This window comes from Corvus moneduloides, chromosome 1 (genome assembly GCF_009650955.1).
Source record: "Corvus moneduloides isolate bCorMon1 chromosome 1, bCorMon1.pri, whole genome shotgun sequence".
Lineage (NCBI taxonomy): Eukaryota > Metazoa > Chordata > Aves > Passeriformes > Corvidae > Corvus > Corvus moneduloides.
In genome coordinates this window covers 149,204,301-149,224,323 of record NC_045476.1, presented here as the reverse complement: position 1 = coordinate 149,224,323, position 20,023 = coordinate 149,204,301, and the positions used below count along the sequence as shown (strand labels likewise).

The window sequence follows — 20,023 nt, the reverse complement described above, 5'->3', positions numbered from 1 at the left end:
TTTTTTCTTAGGAGGCCTGGCGATTAAAAAATATACTGAAATACTTCTTCTTGGCCTTCTTAGGGGTAGCAACACTAACAGTTTCAAGGAGTTGCAAATCCTTACGTTTTCTCACTCTTGCTAGAAACGAGATGCTTTTTGGTGATGAACTACTCATAAAGCAAATAGTAACCAAACTGTGGTACTTAGAAACAGGCTTTCAAGTAATATTTTAGAATAGTTGTCCTGGAATTTCATCCCTATGCATTAACATCTAGCAAATGCCTAAGCTGGTCAACAGGAAGAAAATATTTGATTATTGCCACACTAATAAAATATAATTGTACTCTATGCTGTCTTAACAGACAAAAAACATTGTAGTAGATTACCAGACATATCTTAAATGTTGTACACGTCATAGTTTCCATACTGATTTTTAGGTAGTCTTCCTATTTGGTTTGATGCAGTATCCTGGTTTATTTAAGACACTTCATCAGTCATCCACTGCCTCCTAAATGAAGGAAACCAGAAGTACTAACTTCAGGAAATGTGGCAAGAATACAGTGAGAAAGATAGTATGTCCTGACTGTATTGTCCTCTAAAAAAGGTGAAATTAGCCCATATGGTTCTTCTAGTAACTGTGTACACCGGGGATATTTACAGCAGCTGGGCCTAATTATTTTGAAATTATTGCAGCTGTTACCTGCCCAACTCCTCCGCAGATCTCTAACGGAAGGTTGGAAGGAACAAACTTGGACTGGGGATTTAGCATTAGCTATGTCTGCTCTCCAGGATATGAACTCTCTTTTCCTGCTGTTTTGACTTGCGTTGGGAATGGAACATGGAGCGGTGAAGTACCTCAGTGCTTACGTATGTATTCACATTATAGTCTGTATTTTGCTGTTCAGCTATAATTGCTTTTTGCTCTAAAGTTTTGCCCCTCCCTTCCCCAGTGGCTCAATTAATTTCAAACTGGGGACAATTACAATGCTTCTAAAAATTTCTAAAATTTTCTAAAATTTTAATGTTAGTAGTACATTGAGAAGGTCATGGGAATATCTGTAAACCCTATGTCAGCATATAGGAGCCCTTAGACACAAACACACACACAAAAAAAAATTACAGGCAATATGTATAACATAATCCAAGGCAATTCAAGATTAAAAGGTGCTGTCTTGTTTTCAGATCCAGACGCATATGCGATAAGGTAACTTTCATTATAATCTCTTTTATTTCCTCATTACTCATCCTTCCTCCCTGTGATGTCACAGAGGAGTTTTTCTGGCTGTAATGCTGACTAGGCTCTGGGTGATTCTGTGACAATTATCTAATTTTCACCCTGCAGTAAATTAACATATAATTTTATGCAGTAAATTAATCTTAAAGTTATAAATAACATTGATGGATTTTTATATTGCTACAATTTTCATTACAATATCCAATCCCATTCTTTTTTTTTTTTTTTTTTTTTTAAGTGATTGTGATTCTTCTGAGGGATATTCAGTTGATTGAACTGAAGAAAGAGGTTTTGTAGTTATTTGTAGAATAATTATACCACTCTGTAATGGTCTTCAAAAAGGAGTCTGACTGGAAGAGGATAATATATTCATGGCTTTACAGTCTCTGAAATTTAATTTGAACTTGCCAAGTAGCTGTGCTTGCCAGGTAGCTTGCTAAATGTTGCAAAATGCACTTCTCTGTTCTTTCACTATTTTTTTCATCTCTCCCTGTCAAAAATGTTCTCTATTTTGGCTATATCCCAGTACCATGAAAACATATCATATAGATCATCTTTTCTTTTCTTTTTTTCCCCAATTATATTCTCATATCATCAACAACAGTTTTTGACTGCTGCTGAAACTCTGTGTGCCAGAGGTGGAACATGATGAAGGGCATTGTTTCTGGCAGAAAAAGAACAAGACCACTTTTTGTTGCTTAAATTCTCTATGTAGAGCTTTTCTAGAGTCCACTATACTGTGAACATCTGAGACTATGAAAAATTATTTTCATTATTTGTTCTTGATTGAAATATGGTGTCCTTCATTCATTTTTGGATACCACAAGCTATTTATGATTTTTAAAGTTGGAATACTCAATACTGCAATATACTCTGAAAAAGTGGGCTCTACCTTTAAAATTTTTAAACGGTATATTTAGCATGGAATGCAGCTGCCTGGGAATTAAAGGCTATTTCATGCAGATTACATTATCTGAATGTTGTTGATGTGCAATGGTTACCCATTGGCTTGCAAGAGAAAACAATTGGCAGCCAGTGCTTGTTGAAGAGTTTAAACTAGTTGCCATCTGGCAGAAATGAGAGAGAGCTGGTGAAAGTCATTCTCAATGAGCATCTTTAAGCACTTTTTGACATCAGAAATTTAGTTCCCAGCTTGGTTCCATAGAGCCTTTAGCTGAAGATATGAAAGGTATAGTTATGACATAGAATAATTATTCAGAATGGATTATGACCCTGTCCTTGGGTGAGTATTTGTCATCTATGACCCAGTAAATTTGTTTGCTTAATTACTCATGCAGTAATTTCAGTACAGGACTGCTGGTTTTATAAGCTTGGCAATAGATGGCAAAAATATAGACCTACGCCAGAAAATGCCTAACTGCAGATATAACTTAGAATAATAGAATTATCATAGAATATAATGAATTGGAAGAGACCCATAAAGATAATAGAAGTCCAGCTGCTGGCCCAGCACAGAACAACCCAAAGAGTTCTTTTTTTATTCCTGTACCTGAGAGCATTGTCCAAATGTTTCCCAAACCCTGTCAGGCTTGGTGCTGTGACCACTTCCCTGGGGAGCCTGTTCTACTGCCCAACCCCCTTGATACACAACCGAAACCTCCCTGACACATCTGCTTATCATTCCCTTGGGTCCTGTCACTGGTTACCACAGAGAAGACATCAGTGTCTGTCACTTTGCTTCACCTCATGAAGAAGCTGTAGGCCACAATGAGGTCTTGCCACAGTCTCTTCTCCTCTGGGCTGAACAAATCAAGTGACCTCAGACACTCCTCATGCAGCTTCCTCTCAAGGCCCTTCACTGTCTTTGTTGCCCTGCTTTGGATGCTTTTGGATCCTTCTTATATTGTGCCACCCAAAACTGCACACAATATTCAAGGTGCAGAGCAGAGCAGGACAATCCCTCCCTTGCCAGGCTGGTGATGCTGTGCCTAATGCCCCCCAGGACACAATTAGGCCTCCTGGCTGCTCACTCATATTCAACTTGCCTCCCACCAGGACCTCCAAGTCCCTTTCTGCAGTGCTGCTTTCCAGCAGCATTTTCCCATTCTGGATGTACATCCAGGGCTGTCCCATCCCAGGCGCAGAATCATAACTTGCTGTTGTTAAACTTCATACGGTTGGTGGTTGCCCAGTCCTCTGATCTGTCTGGGTCTTTATGCAGGGCACAGATGCCTTCAAGTGAGTCAACAGGTTCTCCCAATTTAGTGTCATTAGCAAACTTACTTAGTATACCTTTGAGTCCAGGTGTTTTAGGAATCTTCTGGACCTGTTTGTACTAGCTGTGTGGTATTCACAGTTAGCATCTGGCAAGCTGAAGTCCCCCAAAAGACAACAGAAGTTGATTTAGAGGTCTCCCTTAGTTCACTGAAGAATTAATTTGCCAGTGTCGACATCCTGACTGTGTGTCCTGTAGTAGACTCCCATAATAACATCCTCTTTGTTTGTGTGTCCCTTACTCCTTACCAAAGGCTCTTAACATGCCATATTGTCCTGGGTTTGGCCAGGACAGGGTTAATTTTTTTGCAGTAGCTGGGAGGGGGCAGGGCTAAGTCCCAGATGTTATTCTATAACTCCTTACATCACTACCAGGAGTGGGAGAAAGGATTCTTGCTTCTGAGGAGAAAGGCGTCCTTCCAGTCAGAAAAACATGACTCTGCTCAGGTCCAGTTGGGCGCCATGGTAAATATTTTGCATGTTAATCACCCTCTCTTTTGTACAGTTTTGTTATTAATATTGTTGCTGTTAGTTTGTTTTCTTATCTCATTGCTGTTTTCAGTAAATTGTTCTTATCTCAACCCGTGATCTCTGCCCTTTGCGCCTGCAATTCTCAACCCCAGCCCCACACAGTGGGAAGGGGGAGGGGAAAACCTCGGGGAGTGAAAGAGAGCAGCAGGGTGCTTTTGGGGAACCTCGGTGGGGGCCCCTGAATTGGGCAGTGCCATTCCTAAACCAGGACACATAACCAACAGCAAGGTCTGCCACCCCTCCCCACTGCCTCATCCCCTACCTCACTTGCCCTGCCTATCCCTCCTGAAGAGTGTGTAACCCTCCATACTGGCACACCAGTCACAGGACTTTTGTTTAGTCCAAGGATGTCATATTTCATGGGCTGAGTCAAGGCTTCTCGCTCCTCCTGGAGAAGACTGAAGGATCTCGCATGCTATCCATTGCATATCACAGATAAACCTGGTTTTTGTCCCTTTCTCTCATCCAGTGTAGTTTAAAACTCTACTGGTCAGCCCTTTGAATTCCTGCACAAAAATCCTTTTTCTTTTCTGAGAAGAGACAGTCTTCTGATTGCCATTAAATAGCAGCAGATCTGGTGTTGTATAGACCATAATATGATCAAAAAACCCAAAGTTCCTCTAATGACACCATCCTCAGAGCCATATGTTGATCTGCTGGGTCTGCCTGCTCCTTTCAGTATTCTTCCCTGGTACTGAAAAGATTGAAGAAAGCACTAGATGTCCTCCTGATCCTTCAAACAATTGCTCTAAGGCCTTGAAATCTCTTTTGATTACCCTTGGACTTCTCTTTGCTACCTCATTGCTGTGGACATAAAGAACAGCAGATCATAATCAGAGGGTTGTACCAGACTAGACAGTTTTCTCGTAATGTCTCCTACCCAGGCCCCAAGGAGGCAGCAGGCTTTCCTATGGGTAAAGTCCAGTTGGCAGTTTGGGTCCTCGGTTTCCCTCAGAAGTTATTCACCTATGAAAACTACCATTTTTTATTTGACAGAGGTGGTGATGATGCAGGGGGTAGGTTATTTTGCCCTTCATCTGCATCTTAACTGGGAAGATGAAGCAGGCTGGGAAGGGATTTGCCTGTCCCCCCAAGTAGTAACCTACTTCTATTTCCCCTCATCTCTTAGATCCGCTCCTTCTTCCTGGTGGTGAGAGTGTAGAGGATCCTTTGTTTCTTGTGTCATAGTCTAGGTTGTATAGTATATCCATCTCAGGAATGGTAGAATATAGTGCCACCAGTCAATCTCCTTGTCTGATGCTCCTCAGCCTGAATTCTTCCTCAGGAAGCGCAGTCACCAGGCTGAGCATCTCCTCTACCTGGACACATCTCCAACAGGTGTGCTCACTGCTGCCATCAGACATTGACAAGAAATGTGCTGTTAATCAGTTAAATTTCTTCTAGGAATGAAACTAACCTCAGTCTCAGTGCCAGAACTCCATGGTCCCACTCTATTAAAGGCTCTCAGAGTTCTTAGGAAAATATTTCCATTCAGAGTGGAAACACTCATAGAGCTTTCAGTTCACTGCAACTTTAGTTTATTCTGTAGTCACCTGCTCTAGTATCAGAGGAAAACTGCTGTGTTTTGCCATGATGCCTGGTTTCCACATTTATTGATATAAGAGGCAGGTATTCAGTATTCAATGACTAGGTCAACTTGACTGACAACTAAGTGGTGGAGTTTACTTAGCTTCAGAAAAAATGAATAAATTTACCAAAAACTCATTTTTGAATGTGAGAATTGTTTTTCCCTTCAGGGTTGTTGTTACTTTGTCGGTGCAAAGAACTGTTAGGAGACTATTTCAAGCCTCTGTGTTAAAAAATTGTAAGCGTTTCATGTATTCTCAAATAAAGATGCAGAATTTTCTAGTGAATGCATAACAACCATGATCTGTCATTCACAAAAAAAAGTACACTGTGTGTACACTATGTGACACTATCCCCAACCCATAGATCTTTTCTGGAGTTGGCCCACAATTTTGCACAAAGTCCCCTGCCACCTAAAGTGGTGAAATTGTATACATTTCTGGTATGTTACAGATTTAGCCCTTTTTCTTAACCAGTGTGGATGTGCATGGATTTCCCATACAGTCAGTGTCTGTAGAAAGAAGCAGAGGGCAGGAGCATTTCATGTGAGCAGGTCCTTTGGAAAGCTTAAAACATGGGTGACAAGGATAGAAACATTACAAATGCGTTTTGAAGTTGTTGTTTGAGAGACGTAATTTAAATTATGTTTGTAGATGAGAAAGATGGAGCACAAAATTCCACTGTTTGTACAGCATGTCTATTTAGAAACATATTATTGAACACGTATGGGTTAGGGGGTTTTATTATTATTGCTATTACTGTGTTTTCTGTCTGATATGAAATTAGGCTACACAGTATTGGAATTCATGGTGTGTCAAGGGATAATATAGTCTGATGACACAGGATTTGCCACAGCTGATTTAATTTCCTGGGTCAATTATTCAAAATCCAACTTCTGACGATATTCAGTACTTTATGCTGCAGAAAGCAGCCAGTAAATTTGCCAGCAGTGCATTTACTCAGTTATGACATGCTATAGACATAAGGAATCTTCAGGTGATAGGAATAAGGTAAAAATATCAATTTAAGAACAGATTTTTATCAGGGAAATTTATCCAGTATAATAACAGTTCATTAGTATTTGACTTTTAGATTGCTACAGAAGTTTCTTTATTAATTTTTTTTTGGTGTTTCTTTATTGTTAACTGTTCTAAATTTCAAGTATTGTACTTCCATACATACAAAATCGTACCTTTCAGTGAAGGATGTGGAAGCATGACTTTATGATTCCTAAAATCTATCTGATAAATCATTTAATCATACAAAAATGTTGAGCACTGAGTAGGTGGCAAGAAAGCAAGAGAGGAGGGAAGATTGACATGAAAGTTTGATACACTCTTTGATTGTTCTCTAAAGATTTGCAGATTGATGAGGTTTCGGTCATGGGTGAATTGTAGATATTTGGACTTTAATAAAATAAGTTGTTGACTTGATTTATTAAGTGTCATGTACTGACCAAGCACAATGTAGTCATTTTGAACAACTATCAGAACTACTGCAATCTGGCAGACTAAATATTATATATCTAGTCTCTCTGAATTCCTATTAAATGTTTCCATATTTGATCTGTGTTTAATAAAATAAATACAAAATTCGGAGTAATTTCTTCACGTGGTTCAGTTAAGTGTTATTTTAATTTTTTTAAATAAATTACACATTCCATTTCTATCATGTCTTTTTTTACAGCAAAGTTTTGTGGTGACCCTGGAGTACCTGCTCAAGGGAAAAGAGAAGGCAAAAGCTTCATCTATCAGTCAGAAGTCTCTTTCAGCTGCAATCCTCCTTTAATTTTGGTTGGCTCTAGCACAAGGATTTGCCAAGCAGATGGAACATGGAGTGGTTCTTCTCCTCGATGTATAGGTATGATTATGCCCATGCACTAAAATTTCTTGAAATGCTTATTATTCCTCTTCTTGCTAAGTCAACCTAGGGTATTTCAGTTATTTTGAATTATCTTGGTGTTATTCTATACTCTCTTAAGGATCAAATCACTTTATTTTTGTCTTTGTGATTGGCTTATTGCATGTTGCTGAACAAGCCTTATTTTGTCATACATTCATGTATGTAATTAAAATACTGTAATTTGTTTTGTCTTTAATATATTGCAATTTTTTTTAGAACCTACTCGCACAGCATGTGAAAATCCAGGAGTCCCAAGGCATGGGTCACAAAACAACACATTTGGCTATCAGGTAGAGTATACTATTTTTTAAATTAACTTGCATATTTAAATGTTTTTATACTACCTCAAAGTCTAGAAACACCTGATTAGAGGTTCAGAGACTGCTTCTGTAAGAGTTGTTTGTTGATGTGTTTCCTTATCTCTAGATGTTGGATTACACTAACCCTGTGTCCCTATCAACAATGCTCTACATGAAAAACCTTGTGATCAAGTTCTGCTTGATTTCACCTTGAAGAATTTTAGTATCTCCCACCAATATATAAGTTCTCCCTACAATTTATTAAATAGGCTTTTTCTGCTTAAAAATGTGTATACTATGTGCCAAACTGCTAGTGTAGACATACTCTAAAAAGCAGGATTTTTTTTCCTGAGAGAAATTCTGTTTGGAACCACAAATAAACTACAGAGTCACAGACCTGTTAGGAGAACTTCTAGTCCACTCCCCCTTCTCAAAGCTGGGTCAGTTAAAACAGGTTTATGAGGGCTGCGTCCAGGTGGTTTTGAATATTTGCAGGGATGGAGACTCAACACTGTCTCTGAGCATCCTGTTCCAAATTGATCACCCTTACATTGAAAATTAACACTTTTTTTTTAGTTTTAAAGAGAATTTCCTATGTTTCAATTTATACCTATTTCTTCTTGTCCTGTCACTGGGCACCACTGAAGAAAAGTCTGTTTCCATTGCTTGTCCTGCCCCTGGGGGTTTTTTCTGCAGGCTGGATAACCCCAAGTCTTTCAGCTTCTGCTTGTATTCCAGATGCTATAGTCCCTTATCACTTTTGTGGCCCATCACTGGATGGGCCACAAAAGTATATATAGAGTATATAGTGTATAGACAATATAGTATTGTCCTCGTCTCTCTTGCACTGGCGAGCCCAGCACTCACTTGTGACTCTCTGGGGCTGAGCAGAGGGGAAGAAGCACCTCCCTTGACCATTTTTCCGTGTTCTGCCTGATGCCTCCCAGGAGACTGTTGGCCACATTTTATACAAAGCTATGTTGTGGCAAACAGTGCTTGCATATGTTTCTGCTGGAAAAAGAATCATGAAACTGAAAATTATTTTGAACTGCTGATTTTCTGATTCACACAAAACAGTGATGTCAGTGAGATGTTTTCATGAGTGAATTGTTTAGGGATGCAAAAATGCACTTTATAATTTGCTAGGAATCTTGTAAACAAAGAGAGAGCCTAATCTATCTATCCTGTGACATCTGTGTTTGGTGTCAGGGCTGAAAGCTCCAGGCACATGAAAAGGAATGAACAGAAGAGTACCTAGCAGGTCCACAATTGCATGAGGTCTCTGTCTAGTAGCAGAATAAAAACTGCAGTTTGCTGGAAATGAAGGAAAGGGTTGAGTGAAACTTGAACAAATGTACAAAATGAAATTAGTTTTTAAAAGCGAATTGTAGCTAAAGACTTTTCTAGTTCATGGCCAAAAATTTCTTTGGTTTATCCTTTTGATGGCCTTTATGCAGTACTACTCAGTCTTAGTTTTAGCAATATTTGGGTTTTCAGATTGTGCTAGATCACAATCATATGCAAGTGAAAATTGTCTCAGTTTTCTCTAGGAACTGAACGTGCTGCTTTGTGCTAAGATAGGATATGCAGGGGCAGTCCTTAGCCTAATTTTGTTTGGTTATAATACAATATTATACTAGAGGGCAACTCTTTATTCAACTATGTAACGAATGAATAATTTATTAAGTATTTTCTATAATTTTATTGTCACAGTTTCACATATTAATGAGGTTTCATTGAAGAAGCTAATGCAGTCTTTCTCATTTGTACTGTAGTTGTGAGTAACACGTCACTCACAGCTAGCATTAGAACTGTCAAAATATCAAGCAAAATGTCAATTGACAAATCATTTGTAAAATAAGCGTAACTGCTGGCAGAGTTTACAACCTTGTAAATTCTAAAAAAACCCCAAATTGTAAACAGTTATAAGGTTAGTGCCCAGTATATTTAAGATGTATGTGCTACAGTCTCTTTACCTAGCCAGCAACTTATTCTTACATTCACACAGTGAGTTTGATTTTATGTAGTAACTAAATTTGCAGTTTCTGGTTACTCTGATTGCTTAGTTAATACATAACAGTGTAGAAGTATCAGTCACACAGATGAAGCTGAGCTTAGTTCTTGATTGGGTGGAAACAATAGTGAAAATGATTGGTTCTAGACAAGTTATTGTCTGTAGATCCTGGAAAGAAATATTGCATTGTCTTATATTGTATAATGTTATGACTTCTTTAAACGACAAAAAATACTGTAAATGAATTTATATTATGCTATAATTAACTTCCTGTGTGAATGGGATTACAGTGATTTTTGCTTTTATCCATAGCAGGAAGGTAAAGAATGATTCTGAATTGTTCCAAAATACTGGTGTGGGTTTTTTGTTTTGGTTTGGTTGTTTTTTTGTTTGTTTTGCTTTATCTCTCCTAAATACTTAATATTTGAACTAATATTAATAAGGTAACTTAATTGACTTAATTGCCAAGGTTTAAATTTATTTCTCTGTCTCATAAAAAAATTTCAAGCCATAGCCTTACACTAGAATTCAAGTCTTCATATGTGGAATCCTGTTTTAAGTGCTTTTCAACAAATGGCACTACCTCTTCTCTGACAAAAATCACTGACTGACACTTGCTTTTCACAATACTGATGTCAAGTTATGAACTTCCACAGCACTGTTGTTTTCATCCTGTTTTTTTCCCCTACTCTTGATTATCTGTTTTGCTATCTCATTGATTGCACTGAAAGTTCAGGCAAACACAAGATAATTCGAGGCTTGGCAGAAAGGTGTATCTAAACCTAACATCCTGGAACCTACACTAACAAAAGCACAAATATCACCACCTCACATTTGAATGATGCTTCAACTATTAAATAAGAGCTTTGAAGAAAAAGAGGCAACAGAATTTTGCATCGATTTTTTTGTACAGTATTGAATTCTTCAATCAGAAGCTGATCAGTTTCTTATGTGTTCAAATAACATCAAAATACCATTTTAGGGCTACTTGGATATCTGGCATGGAATGGAAATGAGTAGCATCACATTCTTTAATTGTTATGAATACATACTTCTAGGATGTTTACCTTTCATCTGAGCATTTTTTATTTGAGAGATCTACCTTAGCAGTGTGTTACAATGGAGAAAAAATAACTTTAAAACTTAGTGAATACTGACTTCATCTGTAATCTGGAAAATAAATCTCTCCTTGAAAAGAAACTGTGGGGTTTGAAATACTTCTTCAGCTATATTGCTAGAAACATAGAAAAGTGCTTATAGCACTTTCACCATAAACTGTTGTAACACAAGGTACTACTGAATTGAAGAAACAATTTAGAACTGCTTAGACCAGTCAGTCATATATACAAGATTTATTACTTCTCATACTTTTTCCAACTTTTTTTTGGTAGAAATTCAGCTATTTTCCCTCATATTGAGGCATAAATTGAGCCAAAGAGCAGTCTGAACTTAAAAAGGAAAATAGACAGAATGCAGTAGTGGTAGCCTTCTGCTAGCTCTTGGATTCTGTTTTATGAAATTCCATATGAAACTTGATCTGCAGATGTTGAGCAGCCTTGCAAATAATCTCCTGTGAATGTAATGCTGATATAAACTTCAATGTTGATTGAATTGTAGGATGAAATTCCAAGAGAAGTGCTATACTACCACAATATAGCTGTCTCCATTAGCACAGCTGGCACCATCACTGCATCCATGAAAATGTAATTTTTATCAGACACCATGTATTTTCCTGGTTCCTACTGCTTCTCATGAGGTCTCTGGTGTCAGTGTGTTAGTGTCACAATCTGGAGTGCTTCACTGGCACAAATGTGATTTTTCTTTTTTTTTTTTTTTTTAGTCTCTGTCATTCGTGTTTCACCTGGGCTTATTTGTAATGTTTCTGACACACTTTTACACCACTCACACCACAGTTCCACACCATACACATTATATTTCTATCTATACTATAAGGTACATTTCACCTGTATTAGATAGTTGTTCTTTTTTACCTCTGAAACCTGATTCTGTCCAGGCCGGTATGTCTTTAAGGGTGAGTTGATCACAGCAACAGGATCTCCAGTGCTCAGACTTTGTTGCATCTTTTATCATAGTCACACTGTAGTCTTCTTCACAGCAACCTGTTGGCTGCGTTTCTCAAGGGCTTTGCGGTCGTTCCAGCACCAGGCCTATATTTCTCTGTACCACATCACATTAATGGGAAATAGCTCATTCTGCACATAGTAGATTCTTTTTTTACTGCTGTGGATATAAAGCTGTGATTGTACCATATAAAGACAAAGAAAGGCATAAAAACTGGTCATAGCTACTTGATCACAGAAAATTTAAATTTTACAGCTAAATCAAGTTTAGAAACGAAACAAAACAAAACTAAAACTAACACAAAATTCCAGGCAGCTCAAGACTCTTTCAGACAGAGGAAGCCTGTCAAGCTTCTGTCCAGCAGTCTTGCAAACTCAAACCCCTGTTACAAGGGCAATAATGTATTACTGGGCTACCAAACTACAGATATAGTGAAGAGTTAATGATGTATGTTTTCATTCACTTAAAATATGATGCTAAAAGTTAGTGAAGAGAAATAACTGACATTCCCTTAGCTTCTTAGTTCTTTGGCACGAATTTCTGGGGATAGAGAAGTTAGAGTATCTTCATGTTCTTTGGTAAACTGAAATCTAGAGAAAAAAACTGATTGTACAGTAACTCATGAGAGTTAGAAGTATCTTCTGTTTCTATAAGGAATATAAGAAATAACAAGGATAATAACTTACTATTATTGTTATAATAATTATTATACATTATTATAATCTTATTTGGTGAAAAAATTATCTAGAGTACTTTATAAATGGATGCAGATTGGTATTTATGCATTTTCTTCTCAGATTGCTATTTCTCCTTTTAGAGAATAACAAATATATGGTCTTTGGGTTTTAGCCAAAAAAACCAAGAAAGTTATTGATGTTAATTTTGGGAATATCCAAACTATAACTGACACTATAGAAAACCAGCTATGGAACAGACATGATCAAGCACTATACAAGGAAATTTTTTTTTTTTTATTGGATACAAACACTGTTGCCCAGAGTAATAATGCTTCTACTTGAGCTGTAGAATAAAAATTAGAACAAATCAGAACATCTCAGGACTGGGAATTTTTAGAGCATAGAATCCTGTATTGTAGCGCCACCTGGTGCCTCTGACACGAGTATTGCAAAGTAGACCAAGAAACAAAAAAAATTACTTCTATTTGTTCAGTAATTACTATACATATCCTATATAATTAATAAATATAATATATTGATTATTGCATATTGATTTTAATTTTTTTCATTTATTCATTACCTTGAACAGCATGGCAGCACCTATTAAACATCTTCCTCTCTTGGGCAACTGTTGCATTTTTAATGCTGCTTTGGGGCTTACATATAAAATAAAGGTTGTGTTTCTGGTAAAATCATAAAATAATCGAATGGTTTAGGTTGGAAGTCACCTTCAAGATAATCTAGTTTCAGCCCCCTGCCATGGATAGGGACACCTTCTAGTAGACCAGGTTGGTTAGAGCCCCATCCAGCCTCGCCATGGACACAGCCAGGTATGGGGCATCAACAGCTTCTCGGGGCAACTTGTACTAGTCTCTCACCACCGTCACAACAAAGAACTTCCTCCTAGTATCTAATCTAAACCTACTCTCTTTTGAATCTATTCTCCCTTGTCCTATCACTACATGTGTCTGTAAACCGTCCCTCTCTGTGTTTCTTTTAGGCTCCCTTCAGGTACTGGAAGGCCACGATTAGGCTAGATTGAAGCCTTCTTTCTTCCAGGCTTAACAAACACAGTTCTCTCAGCCTTTCCTCATAGGAGAATCCCTCAGAACATTTTGTTGTCCCTCCTCTGGATTTGCTTCAACAAGTCCATGGTTTTCTTGTGCTGAGACCCCCAAAGTGGGATGCAGGACTCTGGGTGGGGTCTCATCAGAGCAGAATAGAGGGGCAGAATCACTTCCCTCAACCTGCTGCCCCATGATGCTTTTGATGCATCCCTGGATACAACTGGCTTTTTGGGCTGCCAGTGCACATTGCTGTCTCATGTCCAGCCTCTCATCCACCAACACCCCAAGTCCATCTCGGCAGGGCTACTCTTGATCTGTTCATACCTCAGCCCAATCCTACTAAAAGGTCTAGTGCAGCACCTTATACTTGGTCTTACTAAACCTCAGGAGGTTCCCATGGGCCACTTCTCAAGTTTATCCAGGTTCCTCTGGATGGATCCCATCCTTCAGATATGTCACCCACACCACTCAACTAAGTATCATCTACTAATTTACTGAGGGTGCACTGGATCCCTTTTTCTGTGTCATTAAGGAAGATATTAATTAACACTGGTCCCAGTACAGACCCCTGAGGGACACCATGTGTCATTGATGTCCACTGGGACTCTGAGACATTGACCACTACCCTCTGATTGTGACTGTCCAAACACTTTCTTATCCATCTAACAGTCCACTGATCAAATCCATCTTTGTCCAATTTAGAGAGAAGGACATTCTGGGAGACTGTGCCAAAAGCTTTTACAGAAGTCCAGAAAAATGACATCTGTATTGCTTCCCTTGTCCACTGATGTAGTCATTTGAACACACCTTTCATAAGGCTAATACTTTTTTAAAGTAATATATTATTGATGTTGATTAACTAAGATCTTTGCTACCAAAAAAAAAGCATTATAGCTTTTTGGTGCAGCTTCTAAAACTTGCAGTATTTTACTACTTTGTGCTTAATCATGCAAATGATTTAGTGTATTTTCTTCAAAATCTTTTAAAAGTAATTACATAGTCTAGTGAGCACAGAAAAGAGCAAAAAAGGGGAGATGAATTTTAAATCACATCCTGTGTTGATGAGCTACTATCTGTAGTTCATGGGTTATTATTAAATTTCATTCTGATGAGAAACTTGAGCTGAAATGGAATCGTACTATAAAGTTTCAAATGAATACTTGCAGCAGTGAAATGCTGTTTCCCTGTACTAAACTATCAGGAAAGAATCCACATTTTACCTTTGAGCATCAGTCTGAATCAAGTGTTATGCATTTAAACAAAATAATTTAAAAAATAAAACCCAAACCAGAACTATAAGTGTGCTGTCACAGATAGTTTCAAGTTTTCAACTTCTTGCTTAAACATGAGTTGATAAATATATTAATACAGGCCACTGGAGAACAATAGATACGATCTCTGCACCTTAATATTTTAGTTAACCACTCACACTGTGTAATACAATACTCTCTGAATGATATACTTCTAATCTAATTTCCTCGCTTTTGATGGAAACTAAGAATTATTTGCATTTTCATCAATTTCACCATGACTGGACATGCTGAACAAGTTATTCTGTGCAGAAACTGTAAGAAATCTATTTTCCTTTTTATGCAACACATATCCATAATAAGAATAATAATTAAAAGCTAATCTCAGATGAATTGCTATTTTAAATTGGAATGTACTTGTGTTCCGGTTTCTATTATCAAAGTGGTGTAAAGAGCGATTATTCTTTACCTCCTCTCATTAAAAAAAAATTAAAATATCATAGGAATATTCTGAAGCATGAGACAGTGTTGTTGACCAGCCCCATCTATTCTAATCAAATATTTCTCATTTTAACTTGTGAATGTATCCAGCATTCCACAAAGGGAACTTCTTTCTAAAAAAGTTCAGAAAAAGTCCTGCAGAATCTAATACCCATTTCAGTTCTGTGACTTCCCTTGTTTGTGGCAATTTTGCCCAACTGGCTCCTTCTTGGTCCAGAGTGGGGAAGGCACCATAAGCTTTGTTTCCAAACTCACAGTTTGTTACCTGGTCCAAGCCCAAAGCAACACACTAGAGAGACCACAGAAAATGAGGATTTGATTTTCTTCCATGGAGGATCTAACTTTGAGGGGAGAGTAAATCTACTGAGAATGAGGCAGTTTTTTGTTTCATATCAAATTGTTCTCTGAAAATAATTTACTTTCTAGAGAAAGAGAATCACAACTTATCAATTCTATATTAAATGAAGGAATGATCAAATTTGGAAAAAAAATCCCAGCTAATAGTTGCTCCTAACAATATTATTGTGTTTTCTACTTTTCAACAGGTGGGAAATGTTGTTCAATTTCAGTGCAAAAAAGGACACCTGCTCCATGGTTCAACAACACGAACTTGCCTTCCTGATCTTACATGGAGTGGAATCCAGCCAGAATGTATACGTAAGAAATGATAATTTTTTTTTCTCTCCTCAATTTTTTTTTATCTAGACTATTTAGCTGCAGTAAAATTGTCATAAAGTTAATCTATATGACTTTATTAACTGAAAGGTAACAGAAATTTGCATTACTAGCTTACAGCAGCTAGAAATATGATTCTGAGTGAATTTTTCTATAAGAAACAATAGAATTTAAAAAAAAAAGAGAGAGAGAGAAAATTGGCAGATCTTCATCCAAAGTCACTTTCTATCTAAGAGGGTGCAACCCTTCCAACTCAGGAGGTGTGAGAACAGGACGTATCAGAAGGCCCTATTCTAAAATATGTAGGAGAGCATATAATTAAAATCAGTTCTAGTAAACAGTTTGAACTGTTTCTCAAACAAGGAGTCAGGGTATTTTAAGATGGGGAAAAAAGAGTTTGCAATTGGAAATTTTTGAATCTGAAATAGAGAGAATCTTCTTCGAGTACAGACAGCAGCACTTCATTTCGTAGATCTTTTACACTTTGGTAAATAATGATAATTTACTGAAGATATAAGATCAAGGTTAGTCTTTCTAGTTCAGCTAGTCAGCTGTACTTTTCTGGAAATTGTCTTACCTTATAAGATCTGACCCTATAGAATTACTTCAGTGAATGGAGAACATATCCACAGAAGGAAACAGCATTAGTATTATTTCAGTTGGTGCTAGCATTAATCTTAAGCAAACAAAAAAAACAGTAGCTCAGTGTGTTGAAAGGTGAACTCTGCTCTTGGAGGTGTGCTGTCTTTGAGATAACACATAAATCCCACATTCTGGTGATTGTTAGACACTTCATATGAGATTAGAAATATTAATTTAATTTTTCTGGTATTTACAACTCACCTTCAATTTCTCCTTGACCCTTCATAGAGTTTTCCAACTGACCATTTATTTACTGTTATACAATGCTACATAGATATCATAAGTGATGTAAGTCACAAGCCATGATTGCTTTTAAGTCTGGTATGATGTGTGCTGTTTCTATTCTCATATGCAGACAACTGATCTTGTTCATGTAAGTGCATTTAAGTCAGTTATTGGTCCCTTGGAATTGAAAGGTCCATGTTTAAGAGTGTATTTACAGACTCACTGTAATATTTTATAGACTATATAGTAATTTATAATGTGAATGAAAACATATTAATATGTAATTTCTATTTATTTTTTACTTAGTTAACTGTCAGAATGAGCATATATTATCTTTTCAGAAGTATTTTCACCATTTCAACAGAAGGATGTTTTATCTTTTCTTTGTAGCTCACAGCTGTAAACAACCAGAAACACCAAGTCACGCTAATGTTGCAGGAATGGATCTTCCATCACTTGGTTATACACTGATCTACACTTGTCAGCCAGGCTTCTTCTTGGCAGGAGGATCAGAGCATAGAGCCTGTAGGTCTGATGGCACATGGACTGGGAAGGTTCCAGTTTGTGAAGGTAAGCTCTTCTGTTTCCTGCTGCATCTGCCATCTGTCATATTTCAGTGCTTTTCTTTACTTGCAGTTGGCACACACATGCCAACAATTTGATCGGGCCCAGTCAGCATTTTTTTAACAAAAGGCAGGTCCTGCTTGATGAATCAAATCTCCTGCTATAACAAAGTGACCTGCTTAGTGGTCACTCAGTACTTGGCACTGGTGAGACCACACCTTGAATAGTGTGTGCAGTTTTGGGCCCCTCACTCCAAGAAAGACATTGAGGTACTGGACTGTGCCCAAAGAAGAGGAATGAAGCTGGTGAAAGGTCTGCAGCACAAGGCTTATGAGGAGAGGCTGAGGAAGCTGGGGGTCTTTACCCTGGAGAAAAGGATGTTGAGGGGACACCATATTGCTCTCTATAACTACCTGAAAAGAGATTGTAGCAAGGTAAGTGTTGGTCTCTTCTTCAAATTAAGAAGTGGTGAGAGGAAAAGGCCTAAATCTGTGCCAGGGAAGGTTTAGGTTGGATATTAGGAAAAATTTTGAGGAAAATTTAGGAAGGGTTGTCAAGCATTGGAACAGGCTGCCCGGGGAAGTGCTGGAGTCACCATCCCTGGAGGTAGACATGTAGATGTGGCATTTAGAGCCATAATATAGTGGAGGACTTGGTAGTGTTAGGTTAGCTATTGGCCTCTAAGATCTTAAGAGGTCTTTTCCAACCTAAATGATTAAATGATTCTGTAGTAATATTTGAGAAAGGTGCCTAAAGTTCAAGATGTCTGAATCACTGCGTGCAATTAATCCATAGGGTTTAATATTATTTCATATTTTTATGTAAGGAACTGTATACTACTAGAAAACAAAATGTATCTACTTTGTCCTTGCTGTTCCAACCTTTAATTTTGTTTCTAATTTTTACTACCCACTTTGTCACAGTAGGACATGAAAAACACCATATCCAAGTCATGGTGAGAAAGGTGGTTTTCATGTGACATAAGGAATATACTCAAGTGTAGGAACTGTTTGGAATTTTATTTCCTGAATAATTAAAGGCCTTTTCAGATTACTGTTACCTAATGTTTCAGATGTGGTTATCCCCAGGGCTCTTACAGAGGCATTCACAGGCTCTGTAGCCAAACACTGCTACTTGGAAGGGAAATAGGAAATGAATAGTTTGTATTACTAAAAAAACAGGTGTCCTGGAATTGCATGCCAGGCAAGTGCTGGGGGAAAATAAAACAGAGCTTTGGGATAGTGCTAGAAAGCTAGCAGCCAGGAAGCTTATGACTTGTTCAGTACTTGGAAAGTATTATGGCAGGCCAAATGTGATTCATAGGTTGTATTTTGATTCAAGAATTTTCTGCTGCTGCTGTTGAAAGACGTAGCATTAGTTGTATTACCTGATAGTAAGGAAGCTTTTTGAGATTTTTTTTTTTTTTAAGTATTAAGTAGTAGCTATGAGTGTATCTACATTGTCATATAGCTTAGTTTCCCAATGTCTTGAAAAAATATTAGAGAAATTTTAAAAAATTTAGAAAGAGATGTGTTTCTTCTTCCTTTTTAGCAGTGGAGGAAGCTAATAATGAGCAATATATTGCAAAATGTTAACTCTAATTACATAAAGTAAAATATCTCCTAGGTAATTTCAGTTTTGGCTATAGGGCAAGGTGAAATATCTCTCTGATGGAGCATAGGAGAACACCAGATCAGGTTGTTCACCTTTTATTGTGAACTTCACAAAAATAACTTTGAAATGGATGAAAAAGAATAAAATGTTTGGAGCTGAGAGCTCTAAAGGGACATGTAGGGGAATTAAACTAGAATTTGATCCTTTAACTACAGAGTTGAAATCTTGAAAGTCCTACTCAAATATCTGGACCTAGAAACTTTAACTTCATAGTTAACTAGTTTTAGTTTGGATTTGTATTTAACATTTGCATTTAAGTTTTACTTCGTGTTTCAAATTTCAGTTCTGGACTTGACTAGAAATTTATTCAACTTAAGGAGGCTAACTGGCTCATCATCTTTTTACGCTAAAGCCCAACTAGAAAGTGTAATCCAGATATTTCTAACCTGAATTTAATGTAGTTGGAAAGCATATGCTGTTGGACCATTTCCTCCAGGTCAACAATATATAGTAAAGTTCAGTATGTTTCTTTCGAAACAGAGAAGAAATTGAGGTTAATCAGTCAGTAATAATAGACCATGAGAACCTTAGGTTGCATTTCAACCACTGCCCTTGCTTCTTTACAGTTTTAACATACATGACAAGAAAAGACCTTTTGAAAAAGCTAAAATTCATTCTCAAAAATATTCTCAGTCCTTGCAAAAGTTTCCTTTTTATGCAGAAAAATACTCAACTCAGGGGGGAAGTAGTTTCTTTTCTTGTGTATTTGTTTAGAACATGGATTGGAGAGAAAAGGCCTGGGTTCAAGGCCAAGACCCACAATACAAAATATTGAAATCGCAATTGGAGCAAGGAATTGAGTCTAGTGCCACATGGACTATTTTATATTAGGAGACAGAATTATTTGTCTTCTTTATGTTCCAGTGAATCCAAATTAGTTTC

The 20,023-nt window shown here is 37.4% G+C and overlaps 1 protein-coding gene across 1 annotated transcript in view; it reads left to right on the top strand.

Annotated features, from left to right (window-relative positions):
• CSMD3 (CUB and Sushi multiple domains 3) overlaps positions 1 to 20,023 on the top strand; it is a 611,488-nt gene that overhangs the window by 577,043 nt on the left and 14,422 nt on the right. Inside the window, 5 exon segments of the mRNA XM_032131786.1 lie at positions 676 to 849; positions 7,256 to 7,429; positions 7,688 to 7,761; positions 15,907 to 16,018; positions 17,294 to 17,473. Of these exon segments, the coding sequence (XP_031987677.1) occupies positions 676 to 849; positions 7,256 to 7,429; positions 7,688 to 7,761; positions 15,907 to 16,018; positions 17,294 to 17,473 (714 nt within the window).